At 38.3% G+C, this 27,300-nt stretch overlaps 1 protein-coding gene and 1 pseudogene across 1 annotated transcript; both read right to left on the reverse strand.

Moving 5' to 3' along the window:
- Positions 1 to 16,728: 16,728 nt before the first annotated feature.
- On the reverse strand, positions 16,729 to 17,174 carry LOC104590498 (ubiquitin-conjugating enzyme E2 8 pseudogene; annotated as a pseudogene).
- Positions 17,175 to 17,769: 595 nt separating this feature from the next.
- LOC104590499 (disease resistance protein RPM1-like) lies at positions 17,770 to 21,224 on the reverse strand. Its single transcript, XM_088892168.1, has 2 exons — positions 18,237 to 21,224; positions 17,770 to 18,096 (listed from the first exon to the last, which is right to left on the reverse strand). The coding sequence occupies exon 1, from the start codon at positions 21,127 to 21,129 to the stop codon at positions 18,286 to 18,288; it is 2,844 nt and encodes a 947-aa protein (XP_088748294.1). The 5' UTR covers positions 21,130 to 21,224; the 3' UTR covers positions 17,770 to 18,096; positions 18,237 to 18,285.
- Positions 21,225 to 27,300: the final 6,076 nt, after the last annotated feature.

Genomic DNA, 27,300 nt, shown 5'->3' on the forward strand with positions numbered 1-27,300 from the left:
CCTGCTGTTATGGTTGGATTGGTTGGACCATTTTTCTTTGAAAAACTAGATCCATAGAAAATGATAAAAAAAAAAAAAGGTTTCTTAATTGGATCAAGGGAGGAAGCTTCCCTACTTGAGCTATCTAGGCCTGAAGATTCCATAAAATTGATATTGTAAAGAAAGTGAGCTGGTTCTGAATGAGCTGGGCCTCATTGAAAAAATAAAAATAATAATAATAAGGTTGCTTCTCTTGATATGGTGATATGTATACAATGTAGCTAAGAAAAATCCTTCAACAAACTTCACGTTTGGTTTTTTGTGTACACTGGTTTGATTCAAGCATGAATAATTAGTGACTATTTTGGTGGTAAAAATAAAAATAAGAGGAATGCATTAATTTCTTGGTTATATGCATTAGTTTTAAGCTTTGTTGTTAATTGGGAAGCCCTCATGATTGGTTTGGTGGTGGGAAGGTTTCCTACAAGGTTAACTAAAGTTCTGGTATAATACCAATAAATAAATAAGGTTCTAGTATGGCCGGTTAACCAAAAAACTAAGGTTTTGGTATAAAAATATAACACCTTTTGTTATGAAAACAAAAAGAAACTAATTAATTCTGGTTTAATCAGGAGCAACAATAACTTTCTACCCTAGTTCTTGGTTGATTGTTGTTTTTTTTTCACTTTTTTTTTTATTAATTTGTTAGCTATGCTTTAGGAAATAATGGGTTTAAATCCTCTACATTAAAAATAAGCTTATGCATGCCTTATCGTGAAATCCCCTAAAACACAAATTAAAATGTGCAATGACAACAAAATCCTTCTAACTGAATGACAAAAGAGATCTTGTCCATTCAATGTCATCACGTTAAGAGGGTATTTGGAACGATGGTGTTGTATTTCAGTTTAGCATTCACATAAACACAATGTAGCCACTTTGACTTTCCCATAGGAAAATAATGTTTGGTTGGGCAGATTTGAATAAACACATTTTTGTATCTATAAAAAATTATCAAAATCTTTCGCTCTTTGCGATTTGCTTTCGGGCATAATCCAATATTTATTCAAATTCATCAAAAACCTTTCGCCCATCCAAAATCATCAATATCTTTCACTTCGACTTCGAACATAATTAAATATCCATTCAAATTCATCAAAATCTCTCTAGCATAATCTCTTACCTATTGAAAACCTTCGAAACCTATCACCTTGCGTAGCTTGCGCTCGTGCAAAATTTTGGAGTCAATCAAAAGCATTCACTTGGTATAATCAGAAAAGAAAATCCCATGTGAGATACCTTTGGACAAATAATTCAAAGATAAGGAAAAACTTTTAGTTCAATCATTCATAAAATCAATTGTAGAATTCAAAAATCTTTTGCCCTCGATGCATGACAGTATGTCCAAAAGCAAATAAAGCTTGATGAGTTGTGACCATACCACCTTATCCTCAAACCACCCTTATGAAATCTAGACCGTTATTGGGGGCATTAGACTGACTTCAACATCATACACTTTGCACCACATAGTTTTCATCACTCGAATTATTGAAATTTTAATGTGCAAGTAGCTCCTATCTAAAGGGATCTTATTACCTATCAGAATGATAACGTGTGCTAAAACAATCACAGGACCTTTGTCAAGTTTTCAGAATGGTTTCCTAAAATGATTTCAACATCAAACATCAAAAATCAAAATCCTTTCAAAAAATCAAAATCAAGTATTTTCAAAAATCAAAACCCGTAAAACCCCAAAACAAAAATCAAAATCCATCAAATATTTTTAAAATCAAAACCCATAGAAACCCAAAACAAAAATCAAAATCCATAAAGTATTTTCAAAAACCAAAACTCGTAAAGCCCAAAAACAAAAATCAAAATCCATAAAAAAAAAACAAAATTTAAAATCCATCAAAACACAAAACAAAAATCAAAATCCATCAAATATTTTCAAAAATTAAAAACTCAAGACAAAAATCAAAATCCATTTCCAAACTCAAATCATAAGACAAAACCCATCAAATATCCAATAACCAATTTCAAAAATCAAAACCCATAAAAATTTAAATCAAAAGTAAAAAATCATCAAATATGTAAATCAAATAACCAATTTCTAAAATCAGACCCTTAAAAATTTAAATCAAAAGCCAAAGTCCGTCAAATGTTTAATAAAATAACAAAAACTAGCACTAATTCAAATATTTAATCAAATTTCAAAATATATGAAAATTCAAATCAAAATTGGAAATCCATCAATATTTAAATCAAAATCAAGACCTGTAAAAAACTCAAATAAAAAAATCAAAATCCATATCAACTTAGTAAAATTTCATCAAATATTTGAATCAAATAACAAATTCAATCTTCAACATCAATTATCAAAAACATCAAAATTTATAAGCTTTCATCAAATATCACAACATAAAAAAGGTCAAACCCATACGAACTTAACCTGAAATCTCCTATCAAATAACAAATTCAAACTTCATAACTTCAATTATCAAAAACCTAAATCCATAAAAACTCAACAATCTTTCAAATAAAAAAACCTAAGTCCATAAAAACAATCTTTATAAGCATTTGAACTTCATAGCAACAGTCAACAATCTTTCAATCTTTATAATCGGAAAGCTTCTATCAAATAACAAATTTGAACTTCATAACAACAACTATCAAAAAACCTAAATCCATAAAAAAATCAACAATCTTTCAAATCAAAATTATCCATAAAAAAATCAACAATCTTTTGAATCAAAATTTATAAGAATTCATCAAATCATAAAATCGAACTTCAAAAAATCAAGCCCAACCTATAAGCATCCAATAAATAACAAGTCCATAAAAATAAAATAACTTAACAAGCTTCATCCCATACTAAAACATTTCAAATCCTCCAAATCATCAATCACCAGTACATAAATCAAAAATCAAACATCAACTAGTGCTATCTATTTTTTGGATGACACCACTATGTTTTTCTCGTGTTTGCTTGATAGTTGCAATTTCCTTCCAAAGCTTGGGATGGTACAGCACCTTCCAAGTAAAAGGTTTTGCACTACATCAACTTCAACCTTGACTAAAATTCCAACAGTGAAATCTCCACCTCCAAACTCTTAGCCCTCACAAAATCTTCGTGTGCTTTTTCTTTGTTGTTTGGTAGCTTGCTACCTCCAACAAAGAGGGGCAGCTATTAGCACCCAATTTTTGCTCAGTCCCTTGACTGAAATTTTTGCTCAAATCCAACATATCCATCACCCCCAAGATCACTAGGAAACAATCAACTAGCGAATCCCACTACGAATCTACGACAACCAACCACAAAAACATCAAGATCCCATTCCGATGGCCCTGAACGATTATATATCTTTCTCATATCAGAACCATCCACTTGACTCCTCCCCTCAACCCATGCCTACCCACCAAATTGTAGTTCAAAATTCACTTGTTTGATTTTCCATCAAGCTAAGATCCTATTTCAACAAATCTCATTAATTAGAGCTTACCATCCATCATCCCAACTTTATATGATCACTCAGACCTTACCACTATCTTCGAAGATCCAAAAAACCCCTCCACGTCAAACTTCACAACCAAACACCTCTGTTTAACCGTTGAAAAAGTAAGATTCCATTTTAAACCCTCTTGTTAATTGAAAAACCATAAGCTAAGACCATGATCTGAACTAAATAAATCAATCTACACCTTTGATCAAAGATCCATCACTTCCATTAGATTCAAGATGTTAAAAAGTGCCAACCCACCAGATTTTATCCCAAAATTCCTCAATTTGACCCTTCATCAAACAAAGATTCTATTTCAACAAATCTCATTGACCCAAACTTGTCATCCATAGATCTCAGTCATCCCGACCCCATTTGTCCGATCAGACCTCATCACTATGTTCAGGGACCCACAAAACCCTAGCACACCAAATTTCACATCCTAATTCATTCATTTGACCGTTAAACTAGAAAGATACCATTTCGATGCACCAGATTAAATTGCCACATCATTTGTCCCAACCTGAAACCTCAAAAGGGTGATGTCTAATGTTAGACCCTTTCTTGACTCATTAGAACACTTGGACCAATGAAGCAAAGCCTAATAGGCTTAAAAAGCTCAAAATACCAAATAAACCCTACTTAAAACCAAGAAAAGACAAAATAACATTTAAAAGTTCATCAAATTTATGTTTTTTGCCACTATCAACCCCAAATACGAGACTGCAATGTCTGGCACGCCCCAAGCTCCCATTGGATGCACAAAACCCATGAAAACCACCCCCAAATTGAAGAAAATGTTTCACTGAATAGGAAAGCTTGACTGAGCATCTATTTTTTTAAAGAATTTTTACCTATTTTTGTGAAAACCTCTATTTAATCCTAGGCATTGTAGCTGAGTGAATTTCAGACCCATCTCCCTTCATTTTCTCTATAAATAGAAGCCCAACTTGAATCTGAGTGGGGAGGAGAGAAGACCTGAGGGAAAGGGAAAAGAGAAAGAGAGAAAGGAAACCCAAGAGAGGCTCATAGAGAGAGAGAGAGGAAGAGAACCAAAAAGAGAGACTAAGGGGGGGACTAAAGAAAAGAAACCTGAGAGAGGTCCCTAGAGAAAGAAAGAGAGAAAAGGAAGGGAGAGTTTCCCAACTAGTGTGTATACCCATTCTGCTTGTGATTCCGAAATCCCTGAAGCCAAGCTCAAGCCTCATCCCTTGTCTTTCAAACTTAACATCAGAAATGTTCAGCCTAACTCCTACCTTACTCAAGTTTCGCTTGAAGTCCTTTTAGTTGCTGGAAATCTTTTGACAAAATACATACGAAAGGTAAGTCCTTTTTTTAGTTTTTCTGTGTTACTTAAGGTTTTGAAATGTTGGAGAACCATTGATTGCAATTTCTTCTTGACTATGAATAGAGGCAGAGAGGCGAGGGTTTTAGGGAAATTAGTACCTAAGACCTGATAACATCACATCAAAATCAGTATTAGGAGAAATTGAAAGCATGTCCCTCTGCATTTGAGAAGTTCTTGCAACAATTTTTGTTTTTTCTCCAAAAGAAACTAAGTCTGAATAACCCCCGTATTGGGCTACTAAAGCAACTTGGAGAGAGGGGTGCCTAATACCTTCCTTTTAACAATCCTTAGAATCCAAAATCTCTTGGTTGTGTGCCTTTTCCACAGAAAATGAAGTCATTATCAAAGACCTAAATCAAGTTTTCCAAATCTGAAAATGAGGGCCCATTTCCTCTAAAAAATGGGTGGCGACTCCAACTCTTTGAGCCGGTCATGAGCTTCCTAGAGCTTAGACTCACCTAAGAAGGTTGGGCGTAGTGGACCTTCCTAGTGCAATCACCTAAAGCCATTCCCATTCCAAAATCACACTTAAAAGCCATTCCCATACCTTTGTTGAAACCGCAACCAAGGTCTCACCTGAAACACTTCTTCATAATCACACATTATTTCACCTTTGTCACAACCTTAAAGTCTAAAATCACAATTCCTTTCACATTCATCACAACCCAAAAGTTCAAAACCGCACCTCCTTAGAGCCATCACAACCCAAAAGTCCAAAACCACACTTCCTTAGAGCCTCATCGCAATCTAGAAGTCCAAAATCGCACTTTCTTTCAACTTTATCGCAACCCAGAAGCCCAAAATCGCACTTCCTTTCAACCTTATCGCAACCCAAAAGTCTTAAATCGCACTGCCTTTCAACCTCATCGCAACCCAAACATCCAAAATCGCACTTCCATTCAACCTCATCATGACCCAAAAGTCAAAAATCGTAACTCAGTTCAACCTCGTCATAATTCAGATCAACTTCATTGCAACTCAGTTCAACCTCAGTGCAACTTAGATCAACCTCATCGCAACTCAATTCAACCTAATTGCAACTCAGATCAACCTCATCGCAATTGAAATCAACCTCATCGCAACTTAGATCAACCTTATCGCAACTCAAATCAACCTCATCACAACTCAGTTCAACCTCATCTCATCGCACCTTGGAGCCTACCCATCGCACTGTATTTCAGTCTTATCACACCTAATCGCATGCATCTACCTTTCCTGCGCCCTGTTATCGCATTACACCCTCTATTGTAGTGCACTAAGTATCTACCACGACTAGCCTTCTATAGGTATATGCCGCTCACTCAGACCCTCAAAGAACACTTAAACACCATGATTAATACCATAGAAGCATATGCAAACAGCTTGCAATCGACTCCCATGCTACGATGAACTTGCGACAAATTGTCACCTTTGCGATGAACTCGCAATAAACATGTGGTCCACCGACCCTAGTTAACGCCCGAACCTAAAGAAACCCCACAGGGACCCATCCAAAGGACCCAAGCCCACCTGAGTGTGCGATAAAGCTACACCCGCTACAACGTGCGATGAACTCAAAACTGATAACCCTGCATTTTGATGCTTTAAGGACACCAATTCAAGGGTATTTTTGGCCTTAAAGTAGTCAAAGTGTACATTTTTCCCAGTTAAAATTAATTATGTGACATCTGAGGGTCTCTGTGAAATTATGTAGAAAACTGGGAAGTTTTCATGGCTGAAGTGCAGCTTTTGGGAAACTGGTGTGAAGACCAATTAAGAGAGGGGGTGTTTTTGTAAGGAATTGAGAATAGGAGGGCACCTCCTATCTGCTAAACCTAGTTGGCGCCCATCCTACTCTATTATCATGCTCCCCTCTCCTTAGCAAATCCTAGGGAGCCTTTTTAACCCATTCTTTTCCTCCTTAGCTAACCCTAGCCGCCCCAACTATGTAATCTCCACTATCCACTCCATCTAATCTCCACCATCCATTTTAGGGCTTTCCTTTGTAGCTTTTAAACCATAGGGCACCACCAATTCTGCTAATCCTCACCATTCAGCTCCCCATCATTAAATTTCAGCCACTCCCTCCATCTTATATCTCAACCATTCAATCTAGGGCACCACCTATTCTTTTAATCTTAACCCTTCAACCCTAGATGTTCTAATCTACACCCTCCATTTCTAGGTGTCCAAATCTCAACCTTATATGATATTAGGCACCCTCTCCTTCCATTCTCAGCCATAGGATCACCCCAAAACCATCTTAGCCATCCATTAGAAACCCTAGGGTGTCCCTAACTTTGCTAAATCCTAGCTGTCGCCCCCAATCTTTCTCCCTATTTCCAGTTGTGTCCACCATTCTCTATAAAAATGGTCCCAGAGGCCCTGTAGAAGGGGTTGGTCAATTCACCCAGGTAAGAAGGAAGGCTGATCTTGAGAAGTTTAAGGGTAGAGGAAGAGGTGGACGCCTAGGCAAGAGGAGGGGTTTCTACTTGCAGTTCGCCAACACCACTACTGCAGCCTCTAGATTTGAATCCCAACCATTTTTTCTTTAGTTTTAGAATTACTTTCTGTTCTTTAATTTCCAGTTTATTTTTCCTTCCTGCAAATTTTACTTTTATTAGATTTAATTTGTACTTTATTTCTTTTCTGCAAATCTGAAATTCGGCTAGGTAAGACGGAAGGCTTAGCTCGAGAAGTTCGAGGGTCAACAACGAGATCCGAAGACTTCAACCTCTGATCGAATTGTAGATTTCTTCTTTTTAATTTATGTTGTTTATTTATTTTATTTTCAATTGTGTTCGAACAACATTTTTATTTAATTCCAATTTAATTAATGAAAATTTTGTGATTCTACAATTTCCCTTTGCATTCTTTTACCCGGATTAAGGTTTGTAATAATTTTTCCCTCGCTTCCTTGTGGATATGACCCGTTCTCACCATTTACTATGTTTATAGTTGCTATGAGAAACGGAAAAATTATAAATGTTTAAATTGGTGTTCCGGAGTGTTTAACAATGCGCTTCCGGACACACCAACAGCCCGCGAGCCCACTCTTGATGATGGGTTAGAAGGGACAGTAGGCCTCGCCATGGGCTCGGCCTGCGTGTGCCCAGATCTACATGGACCCACAATAGCAAAGAAGTTGGCCATCAGAGCATTGGCAGAGGTATTCCGGTACCCTCTACAACCCTATAGTCGTGACCGCAGCAGCGTAGAGTTCATAGAGAACGACTTGTTGGTCGCTAATCCTCACCATAACAGACCCCTATACATCATGGCGAAAATAAGGGGCTTCGACATGAGAAGATCGATGGTCGACCTGGGAAGTTCTATTAATCTTATCTTCGCCCACACGCTAGAGTTGATGAACGTCCGAAAGGAGGACATCAAGGGACTATGTGACATGCAAAATCCCGGAAATCATAATAGGCACTCTGAAAAGTGGAATCATTCATGGGGTGGGTTCTGATAACTTGCAATATGCTTCATGTTACAGCAGAATCTGTCCCAATTAAACTCCTACTTTTTCATTAAATCCTATACTTAAGATATTCAATACCTTTTAACAATATAAAACCTATATTTTTTTTCTAACTTGACCTAAAAAATAAAACTGTTCTTGATAGTGAGTAAATAATACAGCCATTTGGGTCAAATGAGTTAATGATATTATAATTAAATAATAAAAATAAAAAAGATAAAACATAAAAATTACAAAAAAAATATAAAAGTTGAAGGAAACATTTTGGAACATCTCTGATATTATATATTTACCATCATTATCATCCATATTTATGAGGGTTTAGTAGTGGTTTTAGTGCTGATTGCCAATCTGATGCAACTCCTTTATTCGGGCTTGGAACCGGCAGTATATGACAATCTATGGAGTGATATATATCATATTAAATAAAAATAAGTGTGATAAATTAGAATTATTTTTGTAGGTATAAAGATACGAAAAGAGTATATATAGAACAGTTTGGACACATATTATTACCCTTATCATCGAAAGAATGTCAGAAGTTCCTCAGGCATTCTTTCCAGAATCATCTCATCGAGTTGCTTTAGATAAATAATACCAAATGGTACACATTTTAAGTTCTTAGACTACTCAAATCAACTTTTAAAGGACTAGCGGGACACCATTTTGCACTTAAATCTCATTCAAATTATCCAATTGAAGGAATTCTAATACCATGAGCTTTTGACACTTTCCTGTCTGGAAACATATATAATTTTTGCCCGATATAAACGCCCATCAATTGAAGTTCCAGTGGATTAGGCAAATTCTCAAGGTCCTCCATGGGCTATCACTTAATTAATTTTGACCACTTCAGACGTAATCTAAGCAAGCTTTCAAGCGTGGAAATCCAATTCGGTAACTTCTGTAGGCGGCCTTTTAGATGTAGATGCTCAAGAAGAAAGAGGGGACGAGTGACAGTAGTGGGTAAATCCTGCAAATCCAGAATCTCCTCATGTGTTGATTTCACATCCAAAGGAGTGAAGCTTTGGCATTTCTCTGATAGTGGCATACAAAATCTTACCATTTTCTTTATCAAGATCAACTATTCCTAACTTTCACTTTCGTTGTTGAGTCAAGCTTCCCAGTTCTGTAATTATCTGTATGTTCTTGCTTGCTTTGACAAATGACAATTTCTGCAAGACTGCAAGGCTGTCAAATCCCTGATTCCTGCAGGAACTTTCAACCCTTTTTGGCCTTTTTAACTTTTTAACTATAAACAAGAAGATGGCGTAGGCGTTGAATCCAGGCAAACTAGAGACCTTTGTACGTCTAAAATTCAAGGTTTCTAGATTTAGAACCTCACCTAGGTGTGAGAAAAAAAAAATAAAAAAATCGAATCGATAAAAAAACTGATCGAAAATGAACAAAAAAAATTGATTAACAGAACTGATCGGTTAAGTTTCAATTCAGTGTTTTAAAAAAATCAAAGGTACTGGTTTGGTTTTGATTAATCAATACAGAAAACTGGCGATTAACCAAACCGACTGGTATACATATATTTCTATATATTTTATATATATTTATGTATGTTATATATATATATTATAAATTAAATATGCATTCTATATAGTTATAATATATGATATATTACTTATTATTTAAAATTTAATATTATATATAATAAGTAATATATATATATTACTTATTTAAAAGTTTGACTATTTTAACCTAAAATATAATGTAATATATTTATAGAATTTATATGCATTTTCCAGCATATCCAATCGTTTCCTTGTTTTTTTCCATATCCATGTGCTTCTAACTTATATGAATGTATATGAAGAAGCACATGGATATGGAAAAAACATGGAAACGATTGGATATGCTGGAAAATGCATATAAATTCCATAAATATATTAATAACATTATATTTCAGGTTAAAATAGTCAAAATTAATGTAACTACATAGGAAATGTATATTCTAAAGGTATTTGTGAATAAAAATATTACAATTAATATAGCAGGATAAATAGGAATGGTATAATTTTATTAATATTGTATCGATCTAGAGTCCTAGAAAATATTTATAAATTTTACAAATTAATACATGTACAATGCTATTATTTATTTTCTATAGAAGTTCATGTCACAAAACACATGCAATTAATATATGTAATTATTATATCAATTATTTTTATTTTTCTATTTTTAGTTTTTATCAACTATTATCAGAGTGCAAAGTTATGGCCACCGAAAATTTGCATACATTAAGTGTGCAACCTGTGATCCGATGATTAGGTCGAATGGGTCAGCAGTCGAACCGGCTAGGTCAAATTATTTTTGACCAAGTCAATGGTTTTTGGCCGTCTGACGGGTCTTGACTAAACTAGACCCAAAATCCTAGCCAGGTGATGGTGCAAACGGTTCGACTGACTGGGTCAATTGTGGGTTGAAAGCAATGACATCAAGTACATCAATGGTGACTCCGAGGTTCAGCCGGTTTGTGACAAATACTGAAATACATAGGCATACTACAAGAATTGTGGCCTTGTCGTATTTGTGACAACAATACATCGCGATCTGTGAAGGTGTTCAGGGATTCCGACCTTAAAACCATCAGACTTGGGATCTGAGAGATGAGTCGGATGGGTGTGTTCATAAAACTGGCTTTGTTTGTCAGCTTTAACACTGAAGGGGATGAAGCTGCCTAACAGTTCTAGGGCATTTGTAGATGAAAGCATGATTTTTGAAGAGTGCACAACCCACAGCCGAAGTAACTGTTTCTCCAACTTATGCAAATACTAATGTAAACAAAGGAAGCGATGTTTTGGGTAGTTGATCTGATCCGATCTTCGGAAGTAAGATGATTTCTTCAGCAAATTCTCTTCTCCAGTGACCTCCATTACTGTTTGGATTCTGGTTGCAGCGGTGGTAGGGGTGTCAATTGGACTGGATTTGGTCCAATTCCATCCAGTCCAATGTGAGTCTATTATAAGTGGACTCTGTCCAATCCAGTCCAATGAATATTTTGGACCATTTTGGATCGGTCCAATTTAATGTCTGGACGATCCAATCTGTTCAAGTATATTTTGATTTAGATTTGTTTCAATCCAATCCTGGTCCATTGATACCTATATTTTTATCTTAAATCAATGGACTAAATATTGACTTAATCCAACCCAATCCAATATAAATTTATTACAGACGGACCAGGTCCAATCCAATATAATAAATATTTTGGATTGGATTGGTCCAATCCAATATGTCTTGTTGGTTTGTCCAATTCTTCTAAATTGATTTTGGATTGGACAAGGTCCAAACCAAAACCGGTCCATTGACACCCTTAGGCGGTGGTGATTGAAAGAGAGAAGGGCAGGGGGGGGGGCGGCGGAGGAGGAGGGGTAGTGTGCCGATGGAAGAGAGAAAGAAAAATAAGGGTAAAGAGGGGATGGGTTGGGCGAGTTAATAAAATTTGGGTAAAATACAAAAACCTCCCCTGAAGTTTCTGACAATCATAAAAACTTTCCCTATACTTTCACTTTAACAAAAGCCTCCCCTCTATTTTCGAAAAAATCAACAAATGCCTCCCTTCCGTCAATAACCAAGATGAAAAATGTTGAACCAATAAACTTTTTTTTCAAAAATACCTATTTTACCCTTTTACGTGTTAATGCACACCTGTTTTTACTAAAATGCCCTTATCTATATATTATACTCTTTGCCCTCTCTTCTTATCCCAGTTTCAATTTTTTACTATCTGAATGAAGAAGAGCAACTGAAGAGGAATGAACCTGGAAGAATGACAAACCCACGAAGAACGAAGTACGACGGAGTGCCATTAGCCGCAGCAATAGCACAACTTACAACTCCCACAAACTCTTGGAGTTCAGACGCAGAGGAGCACTTTGATGCTTAGTTCATTGACAATAGAAACCCAAGACACAAGCTTACCAACAACCAAATTAATTAACTCATCCACCTCTTTACTTCATTTACAGAACTATCTCCTATTTTTCTCAGCCCATATAGTCCCTAACAGAGCAGCAGGGGTAGACTTTTTTTTGATCGATAGCAGGGATAAACTTCCAAACAAATTTCCCCTTCCCACTCAGGTTCCAACACCAGAAGAGCTCCTTAACTGAATTTGTCATGACCTAAAAACATGTCCCTACAGATTTGATGAAATGCCACCAGATTTGAGAAGAAACCGAACAGTGAATGCACAGATGGTCAAGAAATTCCATCACCTGCTTATACAAGCTATAGTTCAGATCTTGAATTTGCACATCCCTCATAAGAAAATTCTCCTTGGTCAAACACTTACCCAGTGCCATGGCCTAGACTAGGAAATTGACCTTCAACGAATTGACAGGGTTCCAGATTTGCTTGGTGGGAAGGCAATCCTGCTGACTACCACCACTCAGCCTGGATGCTAGAGACTTCACAGAGAAAAGACCACCCCCACTCCACTTCCACCTCACAGAGAATAGTTCGAATACTATCACTGCTGCAAAATAAGCGAAAAGAAAGTCAAGAAAGTCACAGTCGCTATCCGGTGAAAAAATCGAATTTCAGGGTGAAAAACGATCATTGTCTGGGAAGAAATCGAACTCTAGGGGTGAAGAACAGTCGTTGTTGGTGAAGAACAGTAGTCGCCAGAAAATGAATGGAATATTTTGCGAAGTGGGATATTTCAAGTGCTATGAAAAAGTATGGAATTGTAATGAATTGCCCAAGTAAGGGCAAAAATGGTATTTTATAAATAGCTCACATGATGCCCAAGGGTAAAAATGTATTTCTACATGTTTTCCGTCTTAATCATTGATGGAAGGGAGGTATTTATTGATTTTGTCGAAAATAGAAGGGAGGCTTTTGTTAAAATGAAAGTATAGGGGAGATTTTAATGATTGTCAGAAACTTCAGGGGAGGTTTTTGTATTTTACCCATAAAATTATAATGAATTTAGGATTCGAGCCATTAAGTATCAACTTCCCTTAAATTTAAGTTTCAAATGTAAAAGATGACGTGGCAATTTTCTATTGGATGGGACAAAAAATTTTCTATCCCTAGAGGACAAACCATGTGAGCTTTCTAAACTTTCATACATAAAAAAGTGACCATGTATAAGGATAAGGAAAAATTTCAGATTAGTATCATGTACTTTGGCTCAAGGGACAATTTAGTCCCCAAACTTTAAAATGCAACAATCCAATAACCGAACTTTCGAAATGCGACAATCTAATACCTATTGTTAATCATGTTTTAATAGCATGTGGAAATACACAAATTCCCTTCGGGTGTTATCTAATTTTCTTCACCAACCATCCTTTCAAAATAGAACCAACTGTCAAATTTTTTATCCATTTTAATTTTTCCATCTAAAATCAAATCCTGGTCTTCACCATCAGATTTTGTATCTCTTCTCAGCAGTTTCTTCACCTTTGTCTTCATCTTTAATACTACTTGCGTTAGCCTGAAGAGACGAAATGAAGAGTCCTCTTCATCGACTAATTTCTTTGGATGATCATCACTCCCTTCTTAATATGTCAACAAACGGATTTTTTTGGATCCTACAACATAGAATGATTACCAAATTCTAACAATACAAAGTTGATTCACATATGCTCTGACCAAGACTCCAGGTTTCGTTTACATATTTAATAGTGAGAGAGACCACCATAATTTGAAGCTCCTATCCCATTGTGACGGTTCAGCCACCATCAGCGCCATCAGCACGCCATCAGCATGCCATCTAAGTGTCTTGGGTTGGGTCCTTGTACTCTTTTTGTAAGGGGGGTATGCCAATGGCAATTATATAAATAGTAGTATGCATGTACAGTATTTTGATGTATCCTTTTGTCACTCCCCCAAAAGCTTAACGTACTCTTTGAGGGGAGGTAGGTAGTCGAGTGAGCTCATAAGCGTGTAAAGGTAAAGCACGAGATCCCCTCGACACTGTACTGTGTGCTTGTGCTTACCACTAATTAATGCAATGCAAGTTGCCTTTTGTCTAATTTGTGTGCACTCTGGTTTCCTTTTGTGTGTTGTTGCTTGCATTTGTAGGCTTTCTCGACCCCAATCGAGCGCCGCACGGGGCCCCGTCGATTAGCTCCGTGACAGTTGGTATCAAAGCCTTGTTGACACTAGCGGTTGTCAAGCGCAACGAGTCCCTTTCGTGCCCCGCAACAACACCAACCCAATGAAGAATCATGACATGCAAGAGGAGATCTAGGAAGGGATCTCACGGGTTTATGATGAGGACGAGCCTAGAGGTAGCTCTCCCAAAGACAAAGGCGTCAGCTCAAAGCATAGCAAGTGTGACAAGTCAGTTGACAAGCTTGCGACCATGGACAAGCGCATCATGCGCTGTGAAGCAGTGGTTGGCAAAACTCATGACCGTGTGGACGAGCTTCAACTCAACCTTGAGACCGTAGCATCAGTCGTGGAAAGATTGGAGGACCAGTCCAGTGACAGCTCCAACAGGCCAGACAACCCACTAGAAGACCTGGTGAAGTGCCTACAGATCCAGCTCGAAGACTTGAAGGGCGAAGTGACCCTTCTGAAGAGGCTGATGGCCAGTACAGCCAGCACACCTGCTGCTCCAGCCCCTCCAAAGATCAAAGTCCGCGAGCCTACCTCATATGCAGGGACCCGCAATGCCCGGGAGCTTGACAACTTTCTATGGCAAATGGAACAATATTTCACCACCGTCGAACTCGTCGAGGAGGTGGCCAAGGTGCGTACTGTTGTTATGTATCTTACTGATGTTGCTATGTTATGGTGGCACAGGAGATGTGCCGATGCGGAGCGAGGATTATGCTCCATTAATACCTGGTCCGTGTTCAAGAGCGAGATAAAGTGCCAGTTCTATCCAGAGAACGTGGAGTACCAAGCCCGTCGGAAGCTCAAGAACCTAAAATACACGGGCTCATTGCATGAGTACGTGAAGGAGTTCTCCGCACTATCGCTCGAGATCATGGACATGTCAGACAAGGACTTGCTCTTCAACTTTATGGACGGCCTACAACAATGGGCCGAGCTTGAACTCCAGAGACGAGGTGTGAAGGACCTCGCCACAGCCATGGCCGTTGCTGAACAACTGGTAGACAACAGACGACCAAGCAAAGATGACCCCAAACCCAACTCATATCAGGGCGTAGGCAAGATAAGAGGTGATAGGAAACCTTACTACGCGCCCAAGGGAGACTCTGGGCCAAGTAAACCCAACACTTTTAAGTTCTACAGGAGACCCGAAGGAGACTTTGGATACAGGGGTGGCCAGTTTGTGAAGAGTACCTCCGCCATTTTGTATCAGCCACACAGAAGAATTGGGTTCGATTGCTGGACATTGCATAGTTCTCCGTCAACACACAGAAGAGCTCCTCCACCAATCAAAGTCCTTTTGAAGTCATCATCGGCCAACTACCAAGATGTCCGCACAGCATCGTCAACGACCATCAAGGAAGAAGCCCTCGAGCCTTCACTTTCACTAGGGAATGGAAAGAATGCCTTGACATCACTCGAGCCTCCCTAGAGAAAGCCTCTAGAAGAATGAAGAAATGGGCCGATTTGGGTAGACGACCCGAGAACTTCCAAGTAGGTGACCTGGCCTTAGTAAAACTCCATATCCATTGCCTTAGGTTCTTTCGAAGAGTTCACCCCGGGCTTGTGAGAAAATATGAGGGACCCTGTGAAATCCTAGCCAAAGTAGGAGCTTCAGCCTACAAACTCAAACTACCTCCATGTCTAAAAGTACACCCTGTCTTTCATGTAAGCCAACTTAAACCCTACCATGCCGACAACCAAGACACCTCCCGAAACCAAAGTCAACACCCACACCCATCCTACCAACCACCCAAGAACCGATCCCTTGACTCCATCCTCAACCATAGGTTGTCCCAATCCTCCCAAACATCAGAATGGGAATACTTGGTGAAGTGGAAGGGACCTGTAGAAGAAGACACCTGGGAGCTTGCAGAAGACTTCCTTCCGTTCGCAGTGAAGCTGGACGAGTACCTGAGGAAGAATCTTCGAGGACGAAGATTGAATTGAGTGGGGGAGACTGTGATGGTTCAGCCACCATCAACGCCATCAGCACGCCATCTAAGTGTCTTGGGTTGGGTCCTTGTACTCTTTTTGTAAGGGGGGTATGCCAATGGCAATTATGTAAATAGTAGTATGCATGTACAGTATTTTGATGTATCCTTTTGTCACTCCCCCAAAAGCTTAACGTACTCTTTGAGGGGAGGTAGGTAGTCGAGTGAGCTCATAAGCGTGTAAAGGTTAAGCACGAGATCCCCTCGACACTGTACTGTGTGCTTGTGCTTACCACTGATTAATGCAATACAAGTTGCCTTTTGTCTAATTTGTGTGCACTCTGGTTTCCTTTTGTGTGTTGTTGCTTGCATTTGTAGGCTTTCTCGACCCCAATCGAGCGCCGCACGGGGCCCCGTCGATTAGCCCCGTGACACCATGGCATATTTCTGTGTCCAAGAATGGGTAGTTGCTTCATTCTTTTCTCTATCAGTCTTGTACATGTGGGCAATCTCAGTAAACAGTGGATCGTCTGGGTTTGGAGCAGTTAGCAGAGAGCAAATTGACAACAACACTGTGGATATTGTAGGGCAAGATTCCTTTGCTCTTTCAGAATGTCAATACAGATTCTCCCATTATTGTTGTTGATGTTGGAAGGGAATACATTGGTACAAAAAGAAACCATTGGCGGCTTGAATGGGTAATCTGGTGGAAAATGAATAGTTACTAGAAACACACCACGACAAAGGGACTGTTCGATGATTGTTGCTTGCCAGTGGAACATGTCTTCTGCCGGACCAGCACTACAAGAGGTGGGAGGATCTTTCTTCAGATCCTTCAGCCTCTTTTGAATCCATTTTGAAGCCATTGATGATTATAAAATGTCAAAAGAAAGAAACAAGGTTAACACTAAGTGGAGAGAATTTTAGCATATGCTAGGGTTCTTCCCCTTTTTCTGTTTATTAGTGTTTTGTTCTTCTCATGATGGTTTATAGGGAGAAAACATGAAGTGCATTGCACTGCTAGGGATTTTATGGAGAGATCAAGTGGAGTATCTGATAGTTTTTCAGAACTTAGATTAAGAGCTGCTGTAGGAAATGCACAAAACCTGCTTCTGTTTTATTTTCTCGAGAAAGAAGATGATGAACAGTGTTTTATTTTTAAGAGATAATTTTAACATTTTCAAAAGTGTTAATAGCAGATGATGTCACATGATACACAACATAATTGACAGTGGTTGGTTAACGATAGATACTAGATTCTCGCGTTTCCAAATTGTCACTCAAGGCAAAGAGCGAGGCAAACTGGCAAAGTAGAGATCGAATGGTTGAATGGAATTGTTTTGGACGTCTTAGAAAAAAGAATAAAAAGACAACAAACTTTTGACTCTGATCCGTTCGAGACTTCTTGTTTTATTTGAATTGCCAAATTCTTTTACAAGGATGAATTATTAAGAAGGCTTAAGCAAGGAAATAGTAGAAAATCAAACGTGAACTATATATTAATTTAAAAAAAAGATCGGAGAGATTTTTAATTCTCTCGATCGGTAGAACCTCCACGTCTTAAAGTTTGATTATTTATACAAACAAACCTTGTTTGAATACAAATGATAAGCAAATTGATACACCCACAACAAAATAGAAAAAAAAAATATTACAGACAACTAATCCCAAATATGTATTTTTTCTTCCAGCTTCTCCGTGTGTTCTCAGGGTCACCACAACCATCCCTTCAGTCCTTGGGTTATCAATCTGTGGAGAAACTACATTCAAGTAAGCGCATGAGATAACCTGAGAGGAGAAGATCCATATGTTAAAGAAGATACATAACGTGGCCATGTATAAGAATCATGAGAGAGAGAGAGAGAGACCAATTTAGAAGGAAATTAAAGATATTAAACAATAAGAGAAATGGAAACGTTTATGCTTACCAAAGTGGTGTCCTGACCTCTAAAACTTAAAGGTTGCAATCTACACGAATCAAATATATTCACGAATCATGGTTCCATCACTTTCCAGACGATAGTTAACAATCTTCCCCCCATTAATGGAGGAAATATGCTGGACCAACGGACGATCTTCCCCTCCATGTCGAAGCTTTGCCACAAGTTCCTCGGGCATTATTTCCAGAATCAATTCTTTGAGTTGAAATAGATAAATGGTACCAACTGGCACGCATTTTAAGTTCCTGCAACTCCTCATGATCATTTTCTCAAGGCTGGGCATGGAACCATCTTGCACTTCAATTTCATTCAAATTATCCAATTGAAGGAATTCCAGTACCTTAAGCTTTCGAAACTTTCCTTTCTGGAAACATAATTTTTGCCCAATATAAGCGTCCATCAATTGGAGTTCCAGTAGCTCAGGCAAAGACTCAAGGGGCCCCAATGGGCTACCACTTAATTTTGACCACTTGAGACGCAATTTAACCAAGCTTTCAAGCGAAGAAATCCAATTCGGCAACTTCTGTAGACGCCCTTTTAGATATAAACGTTGAAGAAGCAGGGGATGATCAGTAGTGGCCGGAAAATACTGCAAATCCAGAATCTCCTCCATACATGTTGATTTCACATCCAAGGACCGAAGCTTTCGCATTTGTCGAATGGAATGGCATAAAACCTTACCATCCTCTCTTTTCAGATCAATTATTCCTAGCTTTCTTAGTTGTGTCAAGCTTCCCAGTTCCGTAATTATCTGTTTGTTCTTGCTTGCTTTGACAAATGACAACTTCTGCAACGCACTCAAATCCTTGATTCCTGGAAGAACTTCCAACCCTTCAACACAATCAAAGTCTAATAAATTCTGCATCTTGTAACTATAAACAAGAAGGTGGCGCAGGCGTTGAAGCATGAAGATCTCCACAGGCAACCTAGAAACCTTTGTGTGTTTAAGATCCAAGGTTTCTAGGTAAAGAAGATTACCAACAGCTTTCGGTACCTCACTAACTGTTGTATTTCTCAAGCTTAGATACCTTAGTCGATATAGAACTTTAATTTCTTCCGGAAATTTCTCTATTGGGGCTTTTTCCAAATCTAAAACCCTTAATGATTGAAATCTGGAAAGAACCGTATGCCCCGATGAGTCTAGCAAAACGCCAGCTACAGGGAACTTTAAAAGAGAGCGTGTGTAGTTAAAGCTCGTGTTTTTTGTAACACTCCAGCGGTTCCTGTGGATACTTAGGCGACGAATCTTCTTCAGATCATGCCCATCTGTATTGTTCTGTTGGTGAAGAACCAAACTGAAGTTCTCCTCCTTGCATTTTTGAAGAAGGATCAGACGCATAATTGGATGAACACAACATTCTCTGGGTCGACCATCAAGATCTGTTTTCACTGCTTGAACCAGGTTTCTATAGATGAGCTCCATGAGACAATCATCAGCAACCTCCTCGGATGATCGATCATCCTTGGGCTGCACAAATCCTTCGGCAATCCACAGTCGGATCAGCCTTGTACGTCTGATGGGTAGGTCCTGTGGGAAGACGCTTAAATACAGGAAACAATATTTAAGTTGGACAGGCAGATGGCTGTAGCTCAATTCTAAAGTCATTGCCATATTTCTAAGGACGATGCTGCTTTGTAGGCATGAAGTAAGCCCATTTAGCTGTTCCTGCCATTCACCAATAGGTTTGTCTTTCACTATGCCTGATAGGAATTCACCCATGGCCACGACTGCTAGTGGCAACCCTTGACAGATTTTCTCACACTTATTTGCCAAATTAATGAAGGAATCTCTTAGATCCAAAGGGCAACATTTCCTGTGTGTTGACCAGAAAACCTTTTTTTCCAACAGTTGTAAAGTTTTTTCTTTGTTGAGAGGCTGAAGATGAAAATAAAGTGTGGGGGATTGCAGGCATGAGACAATTTTCTTGTAACGTGTTGTGATCAATATCCTACTACGGAGGTTATTATCTGGCAACGCGAATCTTATCCTTTTAATATCCTCCCATGTATCTAGACTCCATGCATCGTTGAAAACAATAACGTACCTCCTTTGCTGCAAGATTTTCTCCAACCCTTGGACCAGTGCGTCCTCTTCCATGTCGTCAATCTCTTCATAAGCTTTTCCCATGTATTCTTCGGAGATCTGCTTTAGCATTTCCTGTAGGATCTGCTTGGAGTTGTATGACTGTTGAACATTGATCCAAGCATGGCTTTGGAAGTGATGATTCTTCACGCTCTTGCTATCATATATTCTCTTAACGAGAGTGGTTTTGCCTGAACCAGCAGGCCCCGTCACTAAAATCACAGTACGCCTTGGGTCGTCTGCACCTGTTAACAGCTCATTTAGTTCCTGCATGGGCCTCTCAATTCCGACAATCTCATCATCCTGAGCCATGATCAGTTTGCTGGACATTTGGCACCGGGAACTGAAACTTGATTCTGGTTGGGGGCCAGATGAAGAAGGATGCCCATGGAGGCTTAACTTTTGCATCTGCATATTGGCATTCAACTTGTCGATGTCTTGCATCTTGGTGTTGATTTTCTTCATTCGATGGGCTATCTCACGGAGGGGTATGTGGTGTATGAGATTGTGGAGAAACCGAGACCGTGAAGAAGACCCAAGAGACTGCGGATGCACATGAAGCATGAGATCCTCAAGAACATCCTCCATGTCGTAAGCTAGATCTCGCAACTCCAGAACCCATTGTTTCCCAACTCCATGAACTTGCTTTTTTTCTGCCACCTCTAGAATTGCTTTCAGGGTGTTTAGCCCTTGTTTGAATTTTTCAAGATCATCTGGAAGTTCTACATGAACTTCCATTTCTTGGCCGAGCAAGGCGACAACCCTTTCGAGCAGAAAGGATACTGCTCCATCTGCCATAGCTCTCTCTCTCTCTCAGACGGACACAACTCACAATGGTCAAATTAAGAAGTTGCTGAAGAGTGAAGGACCTTAATTTAAACAGGGTGAGACCTCCTCTCTCTGGTTCACAACTCACAATGATCGAAGAGCTTGTTGAAGACCTTTAAATAGGGTAAGATTATGATTTTCCTCCTTTTAAAATGGGTTTCTGCTACGCGGTTTAATTTAATTTATTTAGTTATTATATTTTTCTTTGACTGAGTAAGAAAGAAAACAAGGGCTGATACACCGGAATATCAGCCAATTCCCCAAGGAACAAAAGTACTGTTGATTTTACTTTGATTAGTGAGGACTGAGGACTGAGGAATTGGGGTAGGGTTGGTGGAACTATGAACCATGGTTAAATGACGGTTTTTTCACGGTTAAACGGTCTAAACGTCCAATTTACCTGTACCCATAGAGATTAGAGCATTGAAGTATGGTTGTCACTTTTCAGTCAGGTCCAAAACTCCACTTGCTACCAACATGACCCCATATTGTGTGTCGGCCATCAATGGAGATGCGCGGATGTAGTGTCTTATGGGTATAGAGCAGATCCGGTCTCAAATTGAATGGATATTAGACTATAACCTGTGGGTGCTACTGGTACATATTAAATATGAGTAAGCCAAATATAAATTATTTTCATTTGATCGATACATTGATTTAAAACATTTAATTTATATTTTTTTATATTATATACGACACACTACAGGATGTGGGGTGGGCCAGAACAGATTACATGTGACGCTTGTTGATCATACCATGGAGAACCTATGGTTCCACACTCCATGGGTTTGATCCTGCACTTCTATTTGGAGAACAAGGATTGGTTAAATTTAATGGCTGTTTGGCGAGCTGTGGGACCAATAACAATATGCCACGACAGTCATAAATGTGACAAGTGACCCTCTCGACTACTGTGTGAAATTTTCTTTTGCTTTATATCTAAATATATATATATATATATATATATATATATATATATATATATAAAATATATTAAATATTTGCTTATTTAAAATTATTTATATAACTCAAATTTTCCAAAAGTTAGATAGCATACATATTTTGGAAATTTCATAATATTCACTTATTATATGATTTTCTTCTCCAACTGACTGGTTATAGGTTTTTCTAGTCTTTTTGACATGATGGTCGATTAAACAAGGAACAAAAGTAAATTAAAATTTACAAATCCATTTGCACCACAGACAAGTACATCCTGAGATTGGCTTCCATCAGGGTAAACCTGTGCCCACACCGTTCTGATAGCCTTTCCCAACCTTGCATTGGGAATATATCTCCTTGAAACTAAAGTACATAAGAATGGAGATATTCTGAATGCAAAGCAGTAAAGGCTGCACGAACGGGTTTTGCCCTGATTGAAGCCCAACTTGCACATCCTATGATGCAATTATGATGACCAATAAAAATGAGTTTGTAAATTCATGGTAAAGTTCTTCACATCTTCTCTTAATTGACAAACTTTTTTTATCATATAGGAGTGCAAATCATAGTTACATACAAATGGATGCAAAATTGAATTGCCTATTTTATATATTTTAAAAAATAAGCAATTTGGATTTTTTTAATACAAGTAAAAATAGAATACATGCATATATTGTATGGAGAGATTTGCCTCATCTTTTCTTCTCTTATTTTATTGGAAGATTTTGCCTTATTTAATCACTAATAAACAGCTAGAGCAGTTTAATTAAATGGTATCCAATATCCACATCGAATAAGGGGATTACTCTGACCAAGTCAACATTGACCTTGCAGAACCATCCTGGGACATTTGTAAGTGAAAGGTGTCCACCAATTAATAAGTAGACCTCACTATGACCCAGTCAAAATTGACTTTGGCACTAGCTGTTTCTCATCCTCAACTTCAATGGTATTCATTGCATAACAAACAATTTTTTTTTTTTTAATTCTTGATAAATGTTCTCATTTCTCTCCTCAATATGTTGAATTGGTGATGGAACACACATGACTTCTAAGTGAAAGAGTAGCACCTTGATCAACAATATACTACAGCTCCCCTCCACTTGTTGGGATTATAGCTACAAGTACAACTCTTCACCTTGTTCAAATTACAAGCAAATGTGTGCTGCATGTGACAATTTCTAATAATATGAATTCATGCGAAAGAGACATAGTTATCAATGCAGCTAGCATTGAGCTTAACAATTGAATTGCTTGATCTGTCTGTCACTTGAACAGATTCTTGAGACAGTTTCAATCCAAACCACTTTGATGCAAAAGAAAAAGAAAAAGGAAAAATTGTTGGCGAATTGGTCAACAAGTTGACAATCAAATTGGTTAAATCACTGACTTGTTTGACCTGATCAACGAGTCATGGGTTAGAGATATTAGTTTTTTTTTTCTATTTTTATTCATTTCTATCTTTAATAACAATAACTCTCATTTATTGCATATATTTTTGTTTAATAACATGAACATATGATCTTAGAGACATGCATGCCTAATTTTCTAACACCACATACCAGAGTTGAGTTGTTTAACCCAAAAGGGAAATACATTCTCAATCAGTTTTTAAAACAACTGTGTTGGATCAGTTTTTTAATCCTATGATTAATATGTTAGTATCAACCAATTGAACTGGTTGATTGCTTGACCAAACTTTACTTGGCCGCAGAAAACTGTTGACTCAGACAACAACTATTGGCTATCGGTGATCTAGCTCCTGTGGTGGTCAATCGATTCTGTTGATTAATATGGGAATGGAAATTGCCAGCCCAGGCCAGGTCTTTTTTTGGGTTACGTTCGTTCTCTTTGTATGTAAGTTCATAGGCTATGAGACGAGGGATTCTGTTGACTATGCATCTGGAGATAAAGCGACCCCTTTGGTGTATATAATGGCTGAAGTGCCTGAAATGTATGACTTACCTGTTACCATTGCAATGTCTTTTAGGCTGTGTTTGTGTTTGGTTTGAAGGAATACAAAGGGAAAGCGCAGGAAGAAAAAACTGTACAAACCTTATATAGGTTTCTTTACCTTATATCCTAACTATTAATTTAAAGAAAATCCAATATGAACTATTAATTTAAAGAAAAGAAGAAAGAAGATGTTTTCTCTCCTATGACATTCAGTCTTTTCACGTCTTAAAGTGTGACACTTTGGATCCTTTTCTCCTGGCATCTCTACGTGTTGGAAATCATTACAATAAGTAGCGCATGAGATATACGAGAGGAGAAGATCCATGAATTTTACTCAGGCTATGTTTGGTTTGAAGGAAAAGGTAGGAAAAGAAACGAAAAAGTAAAAAAACATTTACAAACCTTGTAAAAGCTATATTAGCTCAGGCCATATTTTACAGGATTATGACTTGTAATGGCTATATTAGCTCACCCACTCATCGATTCAGATGGAAGTGGGCAACTTTACCGGTTGGTGGCTTTATCCCCACCTAACATGAAAACAGGTCCCATCAACGTGAATCCAGGAACTACTCCACCAAACCCACGAAGACTCCAGTATATAAAGACCCCAGGGAAGAAGAGATAAGTTAGTAATCTCTACCCTCTAGCTCTCCCATTCTCTAATATCAGCTCACAACTAAGTGCTGACTTAGCTATCATAGTGACCTCGCCGGGTAAACACCCCCGGGTTCTCTGATTTAGTTCTTGCAGGTTTCTCAGTTCCCGCCGTCTATAAAGATGAATAAATCATCTCCTACAGGGAACAGGCAGGTTGCGCTACGCTAGAGAGCTCCACTTTAGCCTCTGAGTCATTGGCCACTTGGGAGCAGACGAGATGACAAGGTTATCATGACAAGAAACCATTACATCATGAACTACTAATAATTTAAATAAAAGAGGATATAGGAGAGACTTTTCTCTCTGTGAAATAACCTTCTCGTCTGGAAGTTTGATTAAAATACGAACAAACCTGAATTCAAATTGATAAGAAAATTGACACACCATCAACAAGAAAGAAAAAAAAGTCACAAACATGTAATCCCAAATATGCCATTTTCTTCCAGCTTCTCCGTGTGTTCTCAGGGTCACCACAACCATCCCTTCAGCCCTTATTGGGTTTTCAACCTGTGGAGAAATTACATTCAAGTAAGCACATACATGAGATAACCTGAGAGGAGAAGATCCATCAATATTATTAAAGAAAATACATAACATGGCCATGCATAAGAATCGTGAGATGAGAGAGAGAGAGAAGTACCTACTCTGTAATTTCACAAATTAGAGCTTGAGTACAAATATGAAACATCCTGCAGCCAAAAAATAATGAACTCTGAATTTAAAATGTTGTTGCTAGCTAACTCAATAAGATAAATGTTTACATAAAATGCAACTAAATAACAAATTTTGATCATTAGGCTGTGTTCGGTTGCAAATTGCAATGCAGATAAATTAGTTTGCACTGATGCAAAACTATGGCAGTGCAAATGATTTGAGTATAAATTCTGACCTATTTTTGTTTCAAATTTTAGCTTATTTTGTTTGATTGCAATACAAATGAAATAAATTAAGACATGAAAGAAAATAAAGTAAAACTCAAAACAAAATTAAATAATAATTTGCATTTTTTTATTTTGCACTCCCATGCATTTGTACTAGTGCAAATAAAATTGCACTGAAACCAAACACAGCCTTAGGGACTTACAGTAACGTTGAATAGACAATGTTTAGATTGTCCAAAGAATCTGCAGAACCATTTCAGAAGGTAAGATGATAAGCAATAAAAAAATGAAAACGTTATACTTACCAAGTGGTGTCATCAGCAACCTCCTCTGATGTTCGGTTGTTCTTGGGCTGCACAAATCCTTGGGCAATCCATAGTCGGATCAGCCGTGTACGTCTAACAGGGAGGTGATCAGGTGGGAAGACGCTAAAATACAGGAAGCAATATTTAAGCTGGAAAGGCAGATGGGTGTAGGTCAGTTCTAGAGTCAATGCCATACTTCTAAGCATGAGATCGCTTTGTAAGTATGGAGAAATCCCATCTAGCAGTTTCTGCCAATTTTCAATGGGTTTTTCTTTCACAATGTTTATGGACAAGAACTCAGCAATGGCTGTTATTGCTAGAGGCAATCCTCCACATAATTTCTTATTACAATTCTCAGTGAATTACTAGAATTCTGTTCTTAGATTCAAAGGGCAACATCTCCCTGGATGTGACTGCTGGAAGACCTTTTTGCTCAACAGTTCTAAAGCTTTGCCATCGTCTAGAGGCTGAAGATGGCAATGAAGTGTGGGAGATTGCAGGCTTGAACCCATGTTGTTATTACGTGTTGTGATCAATATCCTACTATGGAGGTTATTATCTGGCAATGCTTCTCTTTCATTCTAAGATGTTTCCATTTATCTAGATTCCATGCATCGTTGAAAACAATAACATACCTCCTATGCAGTAAGATTTCTTTCAACCCTTCAACCAGTTCGCCCTCTTCCATGTCCTCAATCCCTTGATAAGCTTCTCCCATCAATTGTTTGGAGAGTTGCTTTAGCATTTTCTGTCGGATTTGGCTGGAGCTGTAAGACTGTCCAACATCGGTCCAGGCACGGCTTTGGAAGATGCCATTCACCTTCTTGCTATCATAGACACTCTTAACGAGAGTGGTTTTGCCTGAGCCAGCAGGTCCCGTCACTAAAATCACAGTACGACTTGGGTCTCGATGACTTGTCAACCACTCGGTTAGTTCCTTGATAGGCTTCTCAAACCCCACAATTTCCCGGCAGTCTCTGGTGGCACATGATGCATGAGGTCATCAAGAACATCCTCCATGTCGTAGAATAGATCTCACATTTTCAGAACCCAGTGTTTTCCAACTTCATCATCTCGTTTTTTTTCTGCTTCCTCTAGAATCACTTTCAGGGTCTTTAAATCTTCTATGATTCTTTAATGAGCTTTTGGAAGTTCTACGTGAACTCCTATTTCATTGCCGAGCAAGACCGCAACCCTTTCGAGCAGAAAATATACCGCCCCCTCTGCCATAGCTAGTAGCTCTCTCTCTTGGTCACGGTCACTCACAACTTAACTCACAATTAATGATGAAAGAGATTGCGGTAAGACCTTTAAATAGGATGAGATGATACTTACTCCTTTCAAATTTGGGTTTCTGCAACGTGGTTTATTTATTTATATTTTTTCCTTTGACTAAG

Source organism: Nelumbo nucifera, chromosome 7, assembly GCF_055504915.1.
Source record: "Nelumbo nucifera cultivar China Antique chromosome 7, China Antique-T2T, whole genome shotgun sequence".
Classification (NCBI taxonomy): domain Eukaryota; kingdom Viridiplantae; phylum Streptophyta; class Magnoliopsida; order Proteales; family Nelumbonaceae; genus Nelumbo; species Nelumbo nucifera.